The 20,027-nt window shown below is 39.5% G+C and overlaps 1 protein-coding gene across 4 annotated transcripts in view; it reads left to right on the top strand.

Annotated features, from left to right (window-relative positions):
* The window catches only part of INPP4B (inositol polyphosphate-4-phosphatase type II B), a 356,888-nt gene that overhangs the window by 29,248 nt on the left and 307,613 nt on the right, over positions 1-20,027 (top strand). For 2 of the 4 annotated variants that reach the window (XM_080403492.1, XM_080403491.1), the window contains exons 1-2: positions 768-12,471; positions 15,838-15,896. The exons of 1 other annotated variant lie outside the window; for it this stretch is intronic. In XM_080403492.1, the coding sequence (XP_080259618.1) occupies positions 12,360-12,471; positions 15,838-15,896 (171 nt within the window). In that variant the 5' untranslated portion in view covers positions 768-12,359. Of the gene's footprint in view, positions 1-767; positions 12,472-15,837; positions 15,897-20,027 lie in introns of those variants that run through there. One more of the 4 variants, XM_080403493.1, reaches the window with a different exon arrangement.

Genomic DNA, 20,027 nt, shown 5'->3' with positions numbered 1-20,027 from the left:
GAAAACTTGGCTTGCTTTTAAGTTGACACTTCCAGTAAGGGAAAGACGAGAACATAAATGTAAGTTAAAGGTCAGTGATGGCATAATAATGTGGATAATTTGGACATGAAGACATGTAGTCTGGAAATTACGGAAGATTCTTGCCATTAGACCAGGCAGGTGCTGGAAAAACATTCCTTTGGGGGTATGGAGACAAAGCTATCTAGCTGCATTTAGGTTTGAGCTCAATAATTTATGTTGTGAAAAAGATTTAATAGTAGGCTCGGTAGCTCAGAGATCTCTTTCTGTTTGGTTTTTAATGTGGTTGGACTAATCCTGTGTGCCCAGTGTATGCTCTCTGGGTTCCATTGACTCCTGTCTGTTAGAAACAGTAACTGGTTCTAGTGGGTTAGTTTGTCTCTTCGGATTATCTCTACAGGCTTTACAAGGAGTACCTTTTTGTTACAGTTTCTTTTGAGGATTAAATCCAATGAAGTTGAAATGGCACTGCAAAATTTAGGAGAAGAGTTGCTTTAGACCTTTCATTTCTGAATCAAGAGAAATGTTTTATAGGACTTCAGGTCTTTAAAACAGATGATATTATAACTGACATGTTTCTGACCCTTGGTAATTTTTTTGGCTTGAAAGGCAATCATAGGAACAGTCATTCTCACACATTTCAAAAGCAGCAGTGCACGCCCCCCCCCCCCCCCCCGAACAAAACCCCAACCCCCAAACAAACACCACCCCACCCCCCAAGCCAAAAACACACAAACCCCCCCAATAATAATAATAATATCCCTCCTTCAGCTACTTTCCCTCTAGACTTCACACCTTTTGTGTCCACCTGCAGAAAAGAGTCTGGTGGTTTTGATGCTTGGGCTACTGGCAAGGGAGATGCCTATGCATCTCCCTATATAGTTATTTTGTTATACTGTTTTGCTAGAGCAAATGTAGGTTGAATCTTTGTGTTTTGGTAGAGCAGGAGAAATTGGTTGATGTATCCATAGACTAATAACATTTGTTGAAGTGCTTTTTGGGGAAGCCAATAAACAGTAAATGGCTTAAGTCTTGTGGGTCTGTGTGGACTGCTTGGGCAGGGGACAAATAGTATTTTAAAACTGAAGATAAATATTGGGCAGAAGTTGAAGCTTTGGTCATATTTACCTAGAATGTACAAAGTGCTGACTTAGTGGCATTCCAAACAAAATACAAAATTTCAGTCTTCCTTTTTATTTATTTATTTAAAAAATCTATATGCTGGGAAGGGAAGCAGACAGTTAAGTCTAAGAAACAATCAGAGAAACTTGGCACACCACGTATCCTCCAACTAACATACTCCTAATTGCCTGGCTGCCTTGAGGAAATTAAGGAAGAAATCAGTTTTTGTTTCCCTTGTAAGGTACTGATGCACCATAGTGAAGTGGTGTATGTGTGTGGCAGGGGGGAACCGCAACAATCTACGCTGGGTAAACTGAGTGGAACACTTCTGTAAAATACTGTTCCTGAGCGTGCACTTGCAATCTACAAATCTGAAGTTGTTCTCAGGCAAAGGCAATAGCTATTTGCGAGCAGAATTTAAGTTTCTTAAACTTCTTTATCTGAACTCCCACACAAGTTGCTTTTCTGCCTTTGGAGCAAGGTGGACGAAAGACTTCAGACTAATGTCTGAGAATTCAAGAACGGGGGGGGGGGGGGGGAAATCCTGAAGCCATTGATGTTCTACTTGAAATAACAGTTTTAAGGCTGTTATGCATCAGTTGCAGAAAGTACTCCCCTCCACCACCTGCAGCATAGCTGTCAGTCCATGGAGCAGCTGCCTTACCTGGGTTTGTTTAGAGTTGGAAGGAGCTGTGGATAGACCATAAAATTGACTCTCTTCTGGCCTTGACCCTGAGGTTTGAGTGTGTTGCTTTCTTACTTCTCTGTTACCCTTTTAGGTGTGCCAGCAGCTCTCTTGCCTGTGTTCTTTCCTTCCTGTTCCTACCAAATCTAATTACTCTTCCCAGACCAGACCCAGTCACTATTTCAGCTCTAAACGTCGACCTTGACACTTCTCCTGCTTGTCACCTTTGAAGTGTGTTGGCATATTTGGTCCTTTTTTTCTTTCTCCAAAGAGTCCTTCTCTTAGTGGTGTCATAGTCCATTTGTACTGTCAGGTGGCACTTCCCACAAAGTCTGCAGACAAGCAGACTCTGAGGAGTATGTTCTTGAACTGTGTTTCTTAGAAAATGCTTTTGCCTTGCTTTCCTGAGAAACATTTTTGTTTCTCAAGTTACCTAATATTCCTGATTATTTAATACAAAAGAAAGCATTCATTCTGAAAAATCTGATTCTGAAGAGGTTCACATCTGTTAATGTATGCAAATGTAATTAAGATCAAAATAACTGCAAGTCTTCAGTGATGCAATGAAATTGTATTGGAATGATACAGTGAGGAGGAGGAAGGTAGTTCAGTATGGTATAATTCAAATTTATTTTTATGCTGAATTAATTGTACTGTTATATAGTCACTCTATCTATATAGGTATATTCTTCTTCACTATCTGGTTGTATGTCACTAGTAAGCATTAATTGTGAGTAAGTAGAGCATTAACTGCTCCAGCACTGACATGGATTGAGTTTAGTCCAGCCACTGTTTTTACTTGAAAGGCGTCTTCCTCAGGCTGTGCTTATGGTGTGAAGGCCCTCCCCATAGGCTGTGAGACCTAACTGCTGCATCACCGCTTGCTGCAAACACATCTCAACAGCTTACTATTACTGGGATTGGTGAGAGGAGCTTACTCAGAGCTCTGGCCAGGCTGTAGGTGTTCTGCTTTGCCTGTGTGTCAGGGTGACAGGAAAGGAAAGAACGCAGGTACAGCCTGTTTGTAACCACCACTGCAGAGCTTTGCAGGCTGAAGCTCTGAGGGACACTCTTTTTTTTTGATTTTTTTTTTTGGCCTTTTTAGAATCAGATTTTTTTGGTGCTTTGGGTTTGCTGGTCCCCTTCTAAGGTCTGTTTCTCTGCTTCAGGCTGTTTTCCCCATTTATTCTTGCCCAGAGAGTCTTTCAGAAGCTGACAGTCCTTCAAAATATGTAGGTCTGATTAAAATACAGGTGATAATCCTTCAGTTCAATGTTGAGCAGCTTTTCCAGGCTTGGCAATCAGTTGAGATTTTACAAGGGGTGGAAAAGAGGTTGTTACCAACCATTCGTATCCAGAGGCAAGCTCTGTTTCTGTGTCAAGGGGCTTGGTGTGTACTGCTGTGCACCTTCGGTTTTTAGCACAGAAACATTCAGCCCTGGCCCACCTCTAGTGAAAACCATAGTTATTTTTCATGTTTAATACAAAGCCATTCGATTAATTTATGCACACCTGTTTTGTAATAATTGTATTGTACCATGGAAGTCATGGGTGCTTTACCCCAATTATCCTGTACTTAAGAAGCATGAATATTTTATGAAACCACCTCTCGAAATTTGTATTTTGTGTTTAACTGTGACAGACTTATTTTTCTTTAAGTTATCACTGTGAACTTTTTATCTTTGCTTGAGGTTTTTAATCTGAAAAACATGTATTTTTGGTAGGTTTTATGTAGCTGAGCTGTTTGCAAGTTCCAACTTGTTAGAGTAAGGTTGCTTGAAAAAATATTTGCAAAGCATTTTCTTATGACCCCTTATAGCTGAAGAGAGTAGGGTGTCATATGTTACAGAGTAGGTAACTGTATGAAGAAGTCCAGTTAAATATATGGCTCTATTGCCCGATGAATAACGTATAAAATCACAAAAAAAAAAAAAAAAAATTCTGGGAAATAAATCTTACTTCCTCAATGTTTCCAGCTAGTGAAAAGTTGCATAGTAGCAAAAAGAGATAGTGTAATGATGGATATTCAAGAAAAGGAAATTTAAGTTTACTTGAGTGAAGTTATGTTTCCTGAATTGCCTGTCTGTGAGGGGAGGTGTTAGTAGATTTTGACTTTCCACACGTGGTCTTTGTGTTTCTTACAGTTTGTAATAGCGAGGAATTCTGCAGCCACAAAACCAGCAGTCACATAGGTCATTGTGGACTAAACCAAGGACGAGACGTTTTATACTTTGAAATGCGCAGGTTGAGCAGCGCTATTCTGGTCATACCTATAACTGATATAGGTATGTGGGGAGAGCTTGATTGTCTTCTGTATTGCCCTTTGGCCTTGAATTCAAGTTGTGGTTCTAAAGTACTTTATCCGAAGTGAGAAGAGACTGAAATTCAGGGAGATTTCAGCAGCAGCTTGCTTTAAAAAAAAATAATGAATCCTGTAAGTCTTCTTGAGATGTCTTATTTGTTCATTAAAATACATAAACTTTTTTCTTATCTGCTAATTGAGGATATGTCATTGATCTTAAGGCAAAAGGTCAATAAATGACCTGTTATAGCTGCAGCTGCCAGATCAGTTTAAAGCAGGAATGTCCTTAGTGATTTTCACATTTTGTGAGTTTTGTTGCATTTCTTCCCCCTGTAAGTTTTGCATCTCTCCCTGAATAGCCTTTCCCCAGATGACATAATAGTTTCTGCTCAGCTGAGACTTTCACTGCATATAGAAATTAAGTCATTATTATTGAGACACAGTTAAAATGATTTATTGCTCTTCCTTAATGTAACAGCACTAAGTCACCATTTCCTAGATTTATTTTTTCAGCAATTACATTCTTAACAGTGGTACTACCTTTTTAATTAGAAATGTAGTTAACCAGATATTTGTGAACTTTCAGGAGCTGTATAGTAGGGAATGCACTTTATATAAAAAGATTTTTATTTTTTCTGGTACCTTGGTTGACCTTTAATTATTCAAATGAAAAATCATCATCAAATACTAACACCCTTACTACTTTCATGCTTTCCTTCTGTCAGTTTAGAGGTAACTGAGGGAAACGCAGTAAGCTTTTTCCCTTGGAAAGTGTAGGAGCAAGGAGAGCTCATGGTCTCTCCCTAACTGTGGGACAGGTGTGCTAAAAGGGTTTCTGTAAGGAAAACCACTTGTTTTCTTGCAAGGCTGTGTGAGGAAAACACAGCCAAAGCAGAATTGACAGTGTTAAGAAAAGGAGGAGGTGTTCCTTCCTGTTAATACCAAAAGAAAAATGGTGTTGAATTCCAGAGCTGTCTGAAACTTCATGAAGGGATTTTGTTCCAAGTACTTTATATCTCTAATCTTAAAATATGTTTTGTTTTACTATGTGGGTGACTTGACTCCATTGTCTTCTAGCTAAAATCTTTTTGGAGCTCAAATGAACCTCAAATCTTTCAAATCTGCTGCTAGAATCTTTTTAGTATTTATAGCTTAGATAAACCCCAGATGTCACAAATCTGGGGGATGGGGAGTAGAAAGAAACTCTCATCACTGTTTTCTCAGCAATGTGGTAATTTTTTTCCCCTGTCAGTATAGATGCTGAGACTGTTGAAGTTGTTTGGTTCTGAGATACTATGCAAAGCAAAACATGTTAAGAAATTCGTAGTTGGTTGGGGACTGCAATTTTTTTAAGATTAAAAAGAATATTAATAAATACTGTGTCTTAAAAAGTACAAGCTGCAGTCTTAGTACAGTAATTTGTCTGTTATACTAAAAATGACTGATAGAATTGATGTCATAGCAATGTTGGGTTTAAAGTTTGCCTCTACCTTTTGCATCTTTATAGATATTGGAAGGGAGAGGAAATAAATCTTCTAGAGGCAAAGGTTCCAGTTATTACCACTAAAATACTGTATTTTGCAGAATGGAGCATGCTGCCATTTTTAACATACTGCAATGTTTTTTTGGAAGTGGTTACTGCGTCCTCCCCTTGTCCTTTCTTTATGGGATCAGTGGTCCCACCATACTACCTCCTCCAGACTGGTTTGCCACTGTTATGCGTATGGGAGCTCCTAGTGAGTTGAGCTATACTATACCCAAGTAAATTGCTTTGGGGTTTTGTTTGAAATGGCAGGTTACAAAAGGGTTGTGTATTTACATTCCTGGAGACTAGAGAAGGGAATCTGCTGTGCAAATATATTTGTCACTCAGTAGTGAATGAAATGCTAATATTTAGCTGGAGACCACCTGCTCTGAAACCGCAGTGTCATAACAGTGGCTGAACTCATATTAACAGAGTCATTTGTGTGCAGCTGATGCCTTTGAAATGTTAATTGGTGCAGTCACCTTTGAATAGGGTTTTGGAAGACTGACATAATCTGCTGGTATTTGTTTTCAAGTGTTGGTTTTAAAGTGGATAACTTCCATATTCCAGCTTTCTTGATGGCTCCAGAGAAAGCTCTAGCTAGTGCGTTTGTGCTCTTCAGCAGTGGAAGGCAGGCAGTGTGGCTGGGCAGGTGTCACCTGAGCCGACGTGGCAGAAAGGAATTCAAGGCGGTGTTGCTCAAAAGTGTAGTTGGAGATTTGAGAAAAGCTCATGCATTAATTTGGATTTGCCAGAAATCTTATTGAGTAAGGACTATGTTTGAAGTCCCTTATACATTAACTTTTTCCTAAGGCTGCAGTTGTACCATCATATGAGGCTGACGCACCTGTCATCACCCGCAGAAAGATTGCCTGCGACTACACGCTTTTGTCCTCTGTGTTGGGCCGGCACTGGCACTTCTGCAGTCTGGTAGCCAGTCTGCCCCGGGAACAGCTTGATTAGATTGGTTTTCATCAAGATCTGTTCCTTAAGCTGGCTGTGTGGCTACATCAGCACTAGTGCTGCTGTGGAAAAGGGGTCCCTTTCGCCAGGAGCCTGCACCGGTGTTGTCAGTGGCTGCTCAAGCACAGCCTGTGAGAAGGTGCAATGAGTCAGAGTAAGCAGCAGTCTCATTCTTGTTCAGTCCCCTGCCTTGCGTAGTACAGTTTGGTAGGCCATGAACCATGTGGAGCAACTCCCACAACTGATAAATGCCTTCTTTTTCACAGAGATGCTTTTCACGTAGCTAGATGGACATTGTTTAGTGGGTGTGCCAGTTTATACCTGTTTGCAGTAACAGTTTACTTGTATTACCCTTTTTAGGGGAAGCAAAATGCAAGAAGAAATTTTTTTAATTTTTTTCTTAATTATTTTTTTTTCCTGAAAGGTCACATCTGAACTCCGGGTAACTGCATGAATCATTTAGGAATTTGCTTGACTGGGGAGTCTTGTCAGCTGCAGGGAAGACAAAGCTGTACTGTGGCCTTGCTTTTTTTTTTTTTTTTTTTTTTTTTTCTTTTTCAGCTGAAGGGAATACCTTCAAGCCAAGGCAGCATTTTATTTTTCATTATCTGCCTCCAAATAGAATAGCTCACCTCTTGCAGCTTTTTTTCAATAGATACTTTGCTTTTAAAGTCTTGTTAGTTTTAAGACTTTAAAAGGGACTTGCAGACAGTAGTGATACCGAGACAAGGGTGCTGGTTGCTTTATGTGATGCTGTATTATGCCACTGCAAGATCTGCAAGGTCATTGCCTCCCTTGGAAGAAGGCTGCCTCTGGTTAGGGACAGTCTTGCTGCCTGGAGCTCCTGGTTTTGTTTTTCTTTGGTTTTTTTTTTTTTTTTTAGGACACTGTAGGGTAAGGGTGATAGATCCAAGAAATCAGGAAGGGTAAAGGCATAAGAGTTACTGCAATATAGTATGTGTGTGTTTCAGCATAAAATAAAACTGAACTGACCACTGATACTATTGGGGGAAAAAAGACAACAATTTAATGTTTCTGTTACCTTCCCTCTATATATACAGACACACGAATAATTCAAAACTGTTTTTCTAGGTTGCTGTTTTGTGTGAACTAGGAGAGCTCAATAAAGAGTGTCCGTGCTGAGATCAGTAATAGAATCAGGGGGCATAATGTGTCTTATTTATATTTCATGGCCTAATAATTACTTTGTGGGTGAAATAGAGTCAGTATGTGGATTTAGCAATAACTCTTTGCTTAAGAAGAATACAATTCTTGAAGACAAAATTGTGGACTAATTTTGCACCTTTCCTTTTGAAGGCTGTTTCCCGCACTGTGTGTGTTCCAAAGATTAAAGAAGTTCTTAATACAAAATGATGTGCCCTAAAAATACTGTACTTTTTCAAAGGAAGAGAAGGGAAATTTAGAATGTATTTGGCAGAGTCTCTGAGGACATGCAGACATGAGTTCTGGTGTTTTTCTTTTGAAAATTGCTCAACTAGTGAATTTAGGCAGTCAATTTTATTGACTTTGTTTTAGAGATTTAGGAGACTGTGTCATTAGAAAGCCTGTGTTTTAGCACTTTACCAAAATATCTAGAATTAAATACAGTGCTACTGAAAGCTGCAAGGTGTTATGCGCGAATTTCTTTAATGTTGAGCCTGCACTTAAGATACATAAGAAAAACTGAAACCTGGAAGATAGTGCTGAAAGTGTTGTTTCAGGGTAGTGTACGCAGCCAGGAAGATGGTTACTCTTTCATGTTGGCACGAGTGACCTCCTGCACTTAGTGCTTTGAACAGCTACAGCTTGGTGGTTATCTGAAACTAGTAGAATACATCTTACTAGCTGTCCTGCAGGGTGCAAGAGTTGGAGGTCGATTGCAAATTGTTTCAATGTGTAGCTTTTTTCATGCTAGTGTTATGTGCTGAAGTCAATTTTGTGTAGGTTTTGCATAATAAAACTTCCTTGTAATTTAAGATTACTCAGACATGCAACTAATTTTGATTGACTCCTAACGTTTATGTATAGGTTAAAAGGTGAGTTTGCATCTCTGCAAGGGATCAAAAGTGTACGTTTCTCTTATTGTGATAATAAAATGTGCAACTCTATGGCTGCTACTTAACAGTTACAAAACATCTCAGCTCTTTTTCTGTCTGTGAATCAAGTAGTTCTAATTGTTACATCTGTAGTTTCTGTGTTCATGAAAACTGTAATTGCAAATGCTGTGGGGACAGGGGACATCCAACAGAGACTTCAAAAATTTTGTGGTCCGTGAACTGTCAAAACTGTCACCTGTTCTAAAATTACTGCTTCCAAGGATGCAGACTCCTCCACCTCTTTCTCTCCTGGCCACTCGCCGAAGTAATTGACCGGTCTGGTTTCCTTATGAATTATGGTTGTGCTGATCGTGTAGGGAAAAATGTTGAGAGGGATTTTAGATTCAGCAAGTCTGTCTCTCTCACCACAAGTATTAAATAATGCCTGTCTCTTGAACCACCAGTATTAAATAACTGAAGATAATATCTTTCCTATCTGAGTTTATGCTAGGAAAGAGATTAGCTAGGAGAAACATTTAAAGGCACTGTATGACTAAGTCGTTTCCTGGACTGACAGCTTTATTCTGAAATGGAGACAGAAGTGGATTATTGAGCTAAAAAGTCTTTCTGCTCCTTCAAGGAGACCCAGTGCTGCAGCTGAAGATAGATAAATTCTATCGTGGGTTTTTTTACCTTTAATTTTGTTGTTGTGTCAACACTAACTGGGAGTGCTTTTGGATTGTCGTCAAATTTCTAAAGTTAAACCCAAGTATGAATCCTGCAATCCCATATGCCTTTTAGGTCTGAATAATATTCAGACACTTTCAGATTAGTTGAGCTTCTCTGGCAAACTTCCAGAGAACAGGCACCTTGATTATCATCACTGTGGAACTCTGCTGGTCCAGCTGCCTTGCATTTCAAGACTGATACAGAAGCATGCTGTCTCAAGGGTTTTAACTGCAGTGTACCACTTGTACTGTCCCACATGATTTACATGCTGTGGCTTATATGCAGAGCAAGTGATGCACAGATGTGATAAAAGGTATTTCTAGACCATTATCACTTTACTGGTAGATGAGTGCAAGAGATACACCATCTCCCTGGGGGAGAAAAATAACAAAATCAATATGCACACCTCCTCCCGCAGTTTTGTTATTCCTTTTAATAGCCTTTCCAGAAATCCAAAACGTTCCATTTACCTGGGCCTGTTTTTCCCCTTTGCTGGAAAGGAAAATCTTTCTTAAATAGCAGTTGACAACTTCTGTGTTTTGCATTTCTTTGTGGAGTACAGGTGTCCATGCATTACAGTAATTGCTGCATTTAAGCATAACTAGAATTTAGCCAGTAACCTTGGTTGCTCTGATAGCATAGGTTTTATTCAGTTATTGGTGGTTTTCAATGACTCTTCTGTCTGGAACAGACTCATAGGGTCTGACTTCCTCCATCCTACTTAAAAGCATCAAAGCAATCTAAAGTCACTGTACGTAGCTGAGGATGCTGTTTAGAGTAGATTTAGAAGGTGTTTATAAAATGGACTGGAACTCATTTGTTCACAAACTAATAACCAAGTAGGTTGTAGTTGAATTTCTAGAATGTTGTTCTTTAAAACAAGAAGGCTACCGACAAGCTTTGTGAACAGTATGCAAGATATCTGCCTGAGAGGACCAGCTGATAACAAAACAGTGCACAGTCGGAGATAACAAAAATTATTTTCCTTGCCAAGTTTATTTTTCTTTAACAAATAGGCTTATTGCACACATTGCACAATGCAATGCGCACACACTGTGTTGTTAAAAATGCAGTCTGTGGCTGTAAAACAAACCTAACAATTATCCCACTCAGCATACAGAGCATATAGTAGGAATATACATGTTGACAGTCCCAAAGTCCCTGTAAGCCCCAGTAAGACTTTTGCAAGGGTCATCGTGGCTGGGTTTCATGTTTTGTGGACAGGCCAGTATCTTCCCCTTCCCTGGCCCTGACAGATTTGGTCTTCAGTGCTGAATATGCTGGTAGTATTAATTACAGTGTAAAAGTGTCTGTTTTGTTAGTGCTGTATGACTTGTCTTTCCACAGCTGTAGTCTATCAATTCACAAAACATTGGTGGCCAGCTGCACCTGCATGGAGATTCCATCGGAGTCCGTAGCTCATTTTGGTCACAGCAGCATCCTTATTGCAGGTCAGGTTCTGTGATGACCATAAGATTATAATTTCAACAAGATTATGGAGTCAAAAGGCATGAAGATGGTCTTAAAAAATTGAAGTATAGCTGCTGATGCTAAAGGGAAAAAAACCACGAAGGTGTGTATATGTGGGAATGAATGGACAAATTGAAACTGCAACCTTCTGCTTAATATGGGTTGGGACTACTCTCTTTCTTGCTTGCAAGGGTATTTGATAACAAAAGGGAAACTTAAAAGGGCTTTCAGCTTTATTTCAGTTCTCCACAGAGTTGTAGAACCTTCCTAGGAGGAAACAAATACTTGGAGATTTGTCTCATAAATTTATTTCATGGCTCATATTCATGGCTTGGTCATGTTTCATATGTACAAAGTAGACAGTTAAGCTTAGTCTGCCCTCACTGTTGTAGTACTATTGGAATTAGCTGTGGTCTGGCGACTGGAAATTAAAGGACACAGCAGCAGCCATTGACTGAGGGGTAAAGTTGAGCAAAGAAAGTGACTATAAAGGGAAAAGTAGGAATGAAAGGGCCCGCAGAAAGATTCAGTGCAGAAGGTGTAACTTGTCCTTCAGCTCAACAGCTGAGAGGAACTTGTTCAGGAATTGCTAAGAGTTGTAGCTCTCCACCAGGTCAAGGTGTCAGTGCTGTCCTCTGAGGAACAAAGGTCTGTAATTTAGAGACAGAAACTGGCTTCTGAAGCCCATGTGCTGAAGATTGGGCTTTTTTTTTTTTTTTTTAAATGCTTTATTTTAAATTGCTTTATTTTTAAAATGTATAGGAGTATTAAAAGCCATCTGACAAACTTCTGTTACTTGATTGTATAAGGGTGATACCAAGAATTCTTTTTTGAGAGAGAGGCCTTTACAGAAGGGTGAATATTAAGACCACACAACTTATTTCCTGAAAACACAGAAGAAAATCTTCCAGAAGAACTGAAAACTTTTGGAGAATATACCATGAACAGAACGGAAGCACTTAGTGTCCTAATCAGCGTCAGTGTAGCAAAACAGGAATACTTGAGTGTGTGGTGAACTTTTACAGCTAACACTTTGTATTTTATTATTGTTCCTGTGAAGGAGATGGAGGTACAAGGCAATCTTTCCCCCCCTCTCCCTCTGCCCCATGCTTTCTGGTGGTTTATATGCCTGTAGCCAAAATACATTTTTAGCAGTACTGATGAACTGTGGAAATACTTCATAAAATTACAGCTTCTACATGGGGTTATAGAGATACTGGAAAGTAAAACTAAACTTTTCTTTCCTAAAAAGTGTGTGTGGAAAAGATGTCACCTGTGTAACTTTGGGTTTTTTCCCTATTGCTTATAGTGCTCCCATAATATGGAAAGAAAGTACAGTGTTTGGAGAATGCAACAGTGGAAATCGCAATAAACAGCAGCATCTTTTGTTTTCTTTTTGTTTTTAATATTTCAGTTGCTGCCTAGATTTTGCTCAGCTTCAACAAACTCACTAGTATCATCATTGTCCTCCATCTCTTACTCATCTTCATCCTTTTCCCTGGCAACCCCATGAGATTCAATGCTAAAGATCTGGCTTTGCTGGCCAGGCGACCATCAGGTTGTTTTGACAAAGAAGGAAAACTGAAGATTTCCAGAGTGGTCGGGGATGAAAAATTAATAGGTAAAAATGACTCGCACTGAAAACTACCAGTAATTGATACGCTTGTTCTCTGCAGCTGTCAGCTTACAGTTTCACTAGTCACACACACTTCAGACATTTTGTTTTCCCTCATTACTGATGCTTGAGTGGTGCTAAATACCTTTCTAAAGAAAAAATTATAAAGCCAGCTCTTCAGTATGCTCAGGTTTTCAAATTTCCTTTGTCGTGTACCTGAGAAACAGTATTCAGTCCTTAGTGTTATGTGGTGGGTTGACATTGGCTGGATGCCAGGTGCCCACCAAGCCTCTCTGTCACTCCCCTCCTCAGCAGAATGGGGGGGCAGGGGGAGAAAATAGGATGAAAAAAACCATTGGGGCTCAAGATAAAAACAATTTAATGAAAGCAGTGGCAAAAGGTGTGTGTGTGAAAGCAAAGGACAACAAATGTTGTTATTTTCTACTTCCCATCAGCAGGTGATGTTTGGCCACTTCCCAAGAAAACAAATGATGTTATTTTCTACTTCCCATCAGCAGGTGATGTTTGGCCGCTTCCCAGGAAGCAGGGCTTCAATATGTGTAGCAGTTGCTCAGGAAGACATTGGAAATAAGGAATGCCCCCGCTACCTCCTTTCTCTTTGCTCTTTTTATCTAAGCACACTTCATACGGTATGGAACGTCCTGTTGGTTAGTTTGGATCAGCTGTCCTTGCTGTGTCCCCTCCCAAGATCTTGCCTGCCCCCAGCCTACTGGTGGTGGAAATGTTGGAGAGACAGTTCTGAAGCTGTGTGAGCACTACTCAGCAGTAGCTAACACACTGGTGTGTTACCGACACCTTTCTACTACCAATACAAAGCACAGCACTATGAGGGCTGCTATGGGGCTCAGCCAGACCTAGTACATAGCGTTATTATTATTGGTTTTTCCTGTAAAGAAAGATATATTATTTTTTTTTAACTACTAGGGATTGCTAGTCACCAGTCATTAGTTGCCATGGTTTAGAGTTTATATATCTAGTTCCTCAGGACTTGCCCCTCCCAACCCCCAAAACTGTGTTTTTATCGTAGTTTTTCCATGGCTCACTTCCCACTTCCTTTGCAGGTTTCTTCAGGCTTTTATGATCATATTTTAAATGTCTTTCAATTTCCAGTAAGCTTGCATAAATGTCTCTTCCCTCAGTAGCTGTTAGGAATTGGCTCCTGTTTGGCTGTAAAACCAGTCCTAATAAAATAATTTCAGTAACAGCGACTGTTTCATTTTCACTTGTACCAGTTGATTTTCATTTTGATGATATTTACTTTTGTTCTGTTAGAAAAAAATACAAACCACAAAACCATCACAGACTCAGTTATGATAAGGGGCTGAGAAAATTCAGTGCCACGCTTTCAGAATATTTTATACACTTTCTTATAGGAAATAGCCAGTGTTTCCTGTGGAGGATGCAGCAAAATTCCTGGACAGAGTACCAGTGAGCGTCCACTTCTGGCTGCTTTGGGGTTTCTCAACAGGATTCTCTCCCTGTTCTCGTCATAGGCAGCCTACCAAGCCCTGTCCAGTAAATATCTGTTGTTTATGAGGATGTTTTAGAACTTTCTTGGCTTACAAATACGCTGAGGGCTAATAGTGCTGCTAGAAGGCTTAGGTTGACCAGAGACAGACCAAACATTCATTTAACCCAGTATCGTGGGCCGTCTGTGCTATGGTCAGTGGTGGTAGATTCTAGGGAAGCATTTAAGAAACTATGCAATTATAGGATGTTTGTGTTGCTCAGTAAATCCTTCTGGCTCCCAGTAGTCAGATTATGACTCCTTGAGGGAAGGGTCATTTCTCTTGAGGGATTTTGGTCACTGTATATGCTATCCACTGATAGATTTTCCATCATTAGTCTGACTGATCTTTGGACCTGCTTATTTTTCTCACTTATAAGGTAGTGACTTTCCCAATCCTACATAAAAATATCTTTTATTAGCAAAAGATGCAGTGCGAATGCAACAGGATTCCTTACTTCTGATGCCTGCAGGGTTCTGGAGGATGGAATTTAGTTTTAGCAGAGTCCTGTACTTGTACTGTGAAGTAACATGCTCGGATCTGATAACTATGTTTACGTTTTTAGTTGGTAGATATGCATAAAATTATATTACCTTCTTTTCTGTATTGTTCTTGCACTTCAGTAGGTCTGGAAAGATCCAGGGACTTCAATTCATTTTCTAAAAAAAAATAATCCCAGGTTGTAGTTATTGTAAGTCCCAGTGCCTGTGGGTCTAAACCTTCCGCTTTCTTCTGGGGGGAAGAAAGCTATTCTGATTTTCAAACATGGCCTATTGAAACATCTTAATTAAAATTATCAAGAAGAAAAGATAATTTGATTTATTTACTGTAACAAGACATCCCTCTGGTCTATATTATGTCTCTAGCCACGGCCAGCTTTGAGAGAAGTAAGAGCTGCACAGAGGCAGCTGTGGAACAACATGACCTCAGGATACAGCTGTTCTTCCAGTTTCTTAGCAATTTGAGGCTGGCTGCTGTCTGGTGACATGGGGTTTCATATGCCCTCTCAAAAATAAAAAAAAAAAAAGAGGAAGTCTTGCGTAAAAAAAACGTTCCTTCTATCTGAAGTGATGTAGGGTTTGTCTGAAGAGTTCATGTTTGACTGTAAGATCTGGATGTGTAATGCCCATAATAGGTATATGTATCTGTACCTACAGATATATACACACAAGTGTTCTTTGTAAAAGAAAAAAGATGCAATTTTAAAAATGGCTAGTTTGGGAAGGATAACTTTAAATAAAGCTTTCTGACTCACTCACTGACCCTCAAGTTCTGAAATGTTCCCTGTTCTTAGAAGTTTGATTATGTGTGTGTATAAACACAAATGTTGTTATTCTCATTGGTTAAGCACTTTTTAAAAGTGTAGTAAAATAGTAATAGAAAAGTTACTGTAAATATTTGGGACTGATTTGCTTTTTTTTTTTTTCTGAAAATTGTAAGTTTAGATTAGTGTGTTCTAATCTAAGGGGAATAATAAATGTTTTTGTGTCTTAACAAGGGTTATATTTCATCTTTTGAAATGATGGGAGCAAAAGCTGTTCCATGCTAAAATGGCTGTTTCTGCTCCTATATGAGGAAAAGGGAGAAAAGCAGAGACAACACTGTTGAGTGTATGCCGCAGTCACCAATTCTCTCAGCTGCAGAGTAGAAGAAACCTTCTGGGAAGTTATGTGGCATTTAACAGCATGTTGTACATAGGCAGCTGCTGAGTGAAGCTGGCTTTTTTTTGGTTGTTAATGATTTTCTTTTCTGACCTTTATAACTAATGCATCTTCTTTAAGAAGCATTTAATGTGTGAAGACAAAAGGTTGTTTTTATTAATCTCTTACTTCTTTGCATACAGAACCGAGAGAGAGATGGTGCCGACTGAAAGGAAATCTGCTTTTTCTAATGAAAAATAAGGTAATTCATTTTCCTAGTGCTTTTCTTGATGTGTTAGCCTGATCTCTGAGAACTTGAGTAATCCTTTTTCATGATAGCTATTGGCATTGTGCTTTTAGGTACAAAAAAATATATCACTATTATTAGAATAGTGGAGATGAAAAAAATATCCATTGTTTGCCTTCTATAACACTAGGTATTCTTCATGATATCAATATTCTTTAGCTGAATCTTAAATAGTCTATGGCCACATTCTGCTCATAACATACACAGGTCTAAATCCAGAATGACTCCACCAAATCCATTGGAATAACGAAAGCAAAATCTCACACCTAAATGAGGGATTGTGGTAATGTTCAAGATGCAATTTCAAATGCTTACTATGAATTTTTAGAGTGGTATGTCTGGGGTTTTTTTTGTTTTTTTTTGTTTTTTTTTTTAAACCAAACTAGTTATGAAGACTGGTGGTATCTTCCCTTCCTTTGCTGTAAAAAGCAATTATATACCTAAAATGAAGGGTATATTAATATGCATGTCTGACCCTGACATGCAATGGAAGTCTTGCAGGAGCTGCTGAGTGCCCTCATTTGCTGTTGGCTTTATTAGGAGTTGAGGCCTATCCTCTGGGATCCTTCCTATCCTCTGGGAAGAGCAAGCACTAAGTGTGGCATTGCTCTTTTTCTTACCCTTTCTGTCTGGTACTATGAGCACTGCTTCTGTACTTGCCTGAAAATAGCACTGGATTGTAAAGAATTAAGGAGTAGTATGAAGCTTGAGACGCTTACCTGTTAACAGTAAGCATTTTATAATTGGCTTCTAGGATATTTTTATACTGTATAGACCAGCATTTGGACAGAAACTATAGTACTGCTTGACAGATTCTATATTCCAGTTGAAAGATTTTTTCAGTGTTTTATAGTGGTTTATTTTAATATAGTGAAGAATGAACACATGGTATACTTTTAAAGCAGTATTTGCTTTTAAAGCACCGTTCGAGCGTATGTGATAGATTTCTGTATGTATGCAAACAAAATGAGACAGTATGATGTAAAGGCTTTTCTGGCTCAAGTTTCATAAGGCTGCATTCCCCTGTGTGGTAAAAGGACCAAAAAGTTTTATGTAGGTGAAGGCAAGCTCATGGCCACCCCTTTGTTGCACCCTCATACATTATCGTTCTGCTGTATGACTTGCAGAAAGTATTTTTAGTAAAGGGCTTTAAGTTTCAAATTACTCTCTTCTATTCCATGTTCTTCCAAGTGTCCTATTTTCATGGGAGCTTCTAGCATTTTGTAAAACAGTCTCAGGAAATATTTTGATCAACTTTGCAGCTGTGAAGAGGGGAGTAGGAGAGTTTTGCTAAAATCAAACGTAGTTATCAGTTTGGCTCTGAAAATTTACAGAATTAATGTTACTATAGGGGCGAGGGTCTAGTGTGGATTGGTACTTTAGGTTCATATGGTGTGTGATGGGGCGCTTTTTTTTTTTGTTTTTTTTCAAATGTGTAACTGTGGTGCAAATGGATGGAATGAGGCAATCTCAGTTGGAACAGCAAATCAATGAACCCACTAGGTCCAATCAGGCTGTTCTAATGCAAAGCTGTGTGTTTTGATAAACTTGGAGGATGAGGTGCAAATTAATGGCTTGTTACTGAAATGATTTAGGCTTGCAATAAATAAATGGGAATTCCTCTTGAAATGCTCTGGTTTGCCTGAATCAATTAAATAGTTGGGGAATTTTTATTTCTATTTCTAGGCCAGTGCTTGAAAACTGCATCTCATTCTGATTTCCTTGTTTAAAGAAGTTTTCAAAATTTGCAGAAGTTATGGAAGGAACCAGGAGATTTGACAAATTTAGCTTATCAAAAAGACTGGTGACTTGGTTAATGGCTAGAGTATTTTCAAAAGGTGATTTTATTAGGTACTTCCTTTAATTAGGGAGGTCACAATAAGAGAAAAACTTTGAAATTGAAGTTAGACAAATTCAAATGAGCGCAGGATGATTGGCCACTGAAACCCTAGTGTGGTGAGATAGAGCAGGTGCTGAGTTTTAAAATGTCACAACTTACTAGGCTGAGTACCAAGACCACTGAGTGATTAAAGGGCAGCGTCTTACAATAGATCAAACTAAATGATGTAGCGCTTGCTAGTCAGCTTATATCCTAGGAATTTGTAAAACAGTCATTTTCAGAGGCTTCATCTGTTGGGTACTGTAAAGGATAGCTTCTTTGACAAAGACACATCTCTTGAATCTCAAATCCCCGTTTCAAAGGATGCAATTTATAGGCATACTAAGTAAAACCAAAGCAATTTGTGTGCTGTGAGGACAGAAGGGAGTGTACCCTGTATTTCTTTTTTTTCCTTTTCTCATTCTAGAAATGAACAGGCATCCCATCTGAAGCAGATTCTTGACACAGGAAATCATAGTTTGAATTTTGGGAGTGTAGTTTGCCAGTATAACCCAAAATCGTCTTATTGTAAAAGTTGTTAAGCATCTTAATAAGCCTAGTTGCCAATTTTCTGCTTTTTAATATCTTAGTGAAACCTTTACTAATTCAAGTCATGTAGTATGTGAAAGATGTGCCCAGAACAGTGCTGATGAAGCCATGTTCCTATTTTTGTTGCTGGAACCTGGCATGGCTTATGGCTTGACACAGAAGGAAAGTAAGTCTCCTGTTTTAGAAACTCATCTGAATGCTGAACAGTTAACTCCAGAAGTCACTGTCATGAATTGAAGACTGATTTGCTGCTATTCATTAACTGCTGTCAGAGGCATGTGCATGTCTGCCTATACAAATTCTTATAGTTTAATGACAGACTCTCATTCTAGTTCAAATGTACATAAATTATGCTACTTGTGTAAGAAGAATCTTCTCTATCAAATTGCAAAGGATGCCTCCCCACTTATCTGTGCTGTAAATCTTAAGTAGTGTAGTAGTACATTCTCATTGTAGGGAAAAAATGTGGTTTATTCCTCTGCTTTGTCATGTTTTGGATGCAGCAGAATAACCTAGTGGGCATCTTAAGGACATTTATTTTCCCTGGTCTAGCAGTGGAGTTGACTATTTTGGACTTTTAAGTGGCCTAAGAAGTAGACCTACTTGTAGGCCTGAGGCATGATCCAGCATCTGCTAGCGTTAGTGAAAATTTTACTTTGTAGACTTCAGTGTGGCGTGGGTAGGTGGGTGGTTTTGATTGGGTAGATGGGTGGCTTTGATTTTTTTTTTTTAATTTTTTTTTTTTTTTGTCGGTGGTGGGCATTTGCTTCCCCCAGATGGATTTCCTGCCTTATTGTATTGGTTGCAAGTGGCAGAGTTATGGTGGCAAGGGGTCTGCAGGAGTGGTCTCTGTGAGAAAAGGTCACGGGCTCTGCAACAGACCTACCACAGGACACAGCTGTGACCAAGCAAGTGGTGCCGCTGGGAAAATGTATTTAAGAAAGGGCAAAATGCTGTACAGCAGTGAAGGACTGTGAAAAATAGCCCTGCAAACAGCAAGGTCAGAGAAGGAAAGGAAGGATCTGCTCCAGCTGCAAGAGCAGATATTCCCCTGCAGCCTGTGGAGGGGACCATACTGGAGCATGTGGATATGCCCTGAATCATCCGCAGCCCATGCTGGAGTGGGTTCTACTGGAAGGAGCTGTAGCCCATGCAGAGGACTCGTGCTGCAGCAGGTCTTCAGTGCCTGCAGCCCATAGGAGGGACCCTATGTTGGAGCAGAGGAAAAGAGTGAGGAGGAAAGAGTGGCAGAGAGGAACTGTTATGGACTGACTACAACCCCGTGGCCTCTGTGCTACTTGGAGGGTGGGGAGGAGGAGGTAGAGGAGTTGAGAACGAATGATTGAAGTTGAGCCTGGGGAAAAAAGAGGTTGGGAGGAAGCTGCTGTAGTTCTTGTCTCTGTTTCTCCCTATCCAGGTCAGTTTTAATGGGCAATAAATTGATTTTTCCTGTGTTGGGTCTGTTTTGCCAGTGATGTTAATTGATGAGTGATCCCTTGGTCTACATCTTGACCCGCAAGCTTTCGAATTTTTTCTCCACCAGTCCTGTTAAGAAGGGGGAATAAGAGAGCAGCTGGGTAGGTGGCTGGCAGCCTGCCAAAGTCAACCAACCAGGTATGATCTCCTGTGGGAACTGTATGTTGTTCATGTGGGTAGGC

The sequence above is a fragment of the Falco punctatus genome (genome assembly GCF_963210335.1).
Source record: "Falco punctatus genome assembly, chromosome: 1".
Lineage (NCBI taxonomy): Eukaryota > Metazoa > Chordata > Aves > Falconiformes > Falconidae > Falco > Falco punctatus.
Note: the sequence above shows the minus strand (reverse complement) of the source record. Positions and strands in the feature narration are given on the sequence as shown.